General features: G+C 54.3%; 1 protein-coding gene across 1 annotated transcript in view; it reads left to right on the forward strand.

Annotated features, from left to right (window-relative positions):
• The first annotated feature begins 1,135 nt into the window (after nt 1-1,135).
• Nucleotides 1,136-1,515, forward strand: part of Grm6 (glutamate metabotropic receptor 6) — a 13,972-nt gene continuing 13,592 nt past the window's right edge. The window contains 2 exon segments of the mRNA XM_015506381.2: nt 1,136-1,376; nt 1,379-1,497. Of these exon segments, the coding sequence (XP_015361867.2) occupies nt 1,313-1,376; nt 1,379-1,497 (183 nt within the window). The 5' untranslated portion in view covers nt 1,136-1,312.

The raw sequence follows: 1,515 nt of genomic DNA on the forward strand, positions 1-1,515 counted from the left end.
TGAGTCAGCTCCAGGGTCAGTGCTTCAGACCCAAGAGCCCAGGAAACCTTTGCAAGTGACCACAGGAACTCCATAGTGCTCTATCCTTGGGTATAAGAGACCCTATGGGAGCTGTAGGGTATAAACCAGTCTTGTCCCTTTCCTCCTTAGTGTGGGCTGGTAGTTTTGCATCATTCTGGATGCAAATCTGGATGCTGACATACTCCCTTTGAGCAAATCAGTTCAGTCCTTAAGATCTCTACTTCCTCATCTGCAAAATGGGGCTTATGCGAAATGTATCTTCATACATACAACAACAATCAGGGGCTGTTGTATGTTTGCTAATGTTCAGGATCTGCTGGGGCTTGATTCCTTCCTGCCTAACAGAGCTTTCTTCTCCTTTGTTCTAGTCCATCTGGGGCTCACTCAACCTCTGACCCTGTCACCCTCACTCATGGGCTTTGCAGCAGGGTCTTGCCAGGAGAAAGCCAGGGAAACCCTTAGCAGCGGAAATTTTAAAAGACTGATGGCCAGGAAAGAGCGAGAGACAGAAAGGGGGCAAGAGACATCAAGAATCAAAGAAAAATTGACAGAGAGAGACGCAGGGAGACAGAAAGAGATTTTGGAGAAAGACAGCAAGCCAGAGACAGGAACAAAGAGACAATGAGACAGGGAGGAGAGGAGAGGAGAGGAGAAGAGGGAAGGGGAAAAGAGGGGAGGGGAAGGGAGGAGAAAGGGAGAATGTGTGCCAGAGACAGAGTCTGGAGTCCATGCAACTCCAAGTCAAGCAAACAGAAGAGAAACAAATCCAGGGAGTCAGCGAGGGAGGGAGAAATGTGGAAAGAGCGGGTTCCACCATCCCCCATGCTCCGGAGGGGTCTCCGCCCTCGCCCTCAGGGTGGTTTCCCATCCTTCCCCGGAATCCTTAAATCCTCTCTCGCTGAGGGCTCTGGGCATCTGTCACAGACTTGTCCTGAACCGACAGCTGCTGGTGCAGGTGAGAGTGGCCACAAAGGGGTCCTGGGTGTAATACTGGGGAGGAATCCGGAAGAAGATGGGATGTCGGGCAGGGACAGAATTGGAGGGGTGACGACAGTGTTTGGGCAAGAGGGTTCATAATCTGGGTGGAGGCAAGGAGGAGAACTGGGAAGACTGGCTGAGTTGATTGCCCAACTGGCTCAGACAAGATCCCTTGTGCGCCTTTCCTTTGTGTAGGGCCTGGGGCTCCCTCCCTTTTCCCGGACCCTGGGTGTGTTCTTCTTCCAGGTCTCTAAGCTTTCTTCTGTGCGAACGTGTACTCTCTTCAGTCTTTTCTTCCACAGTCCCTGAGCCAATGGCGCGGCCCCGGAGCGCTGGGGAGTCACTGCTGCTGGCGCTGCTGCCGCCGCTGGCTTGGTTGGCGCAGGCGGGCTCACGCTGGGTGGCCTGTTTCCTGTGCACGCGAGGGGCGCAGCCGGCAGGGCGTGCGGTCAGCTGAAGAAGGAGCAGGGCGTACACCGGCTCGAAGCCATGCTGTATGCGCTGGATCGCCGCGAT

The sequence above is a fragment of the Marmota marmota genome, unplaced genomic scaffold (genome assembly GCF_001458135.2).
Source record: "Marmota marmota marmota unplaced genomic scaffold, marMar, whole genome shotgun sequence".
NCBI classification, from domain to species: domain Eukaryota; kingdom Metazoa; phylum Chordata; class Mammalia; order Rodentia; family Sciuridae; genus Marmota; species Marmota marmota.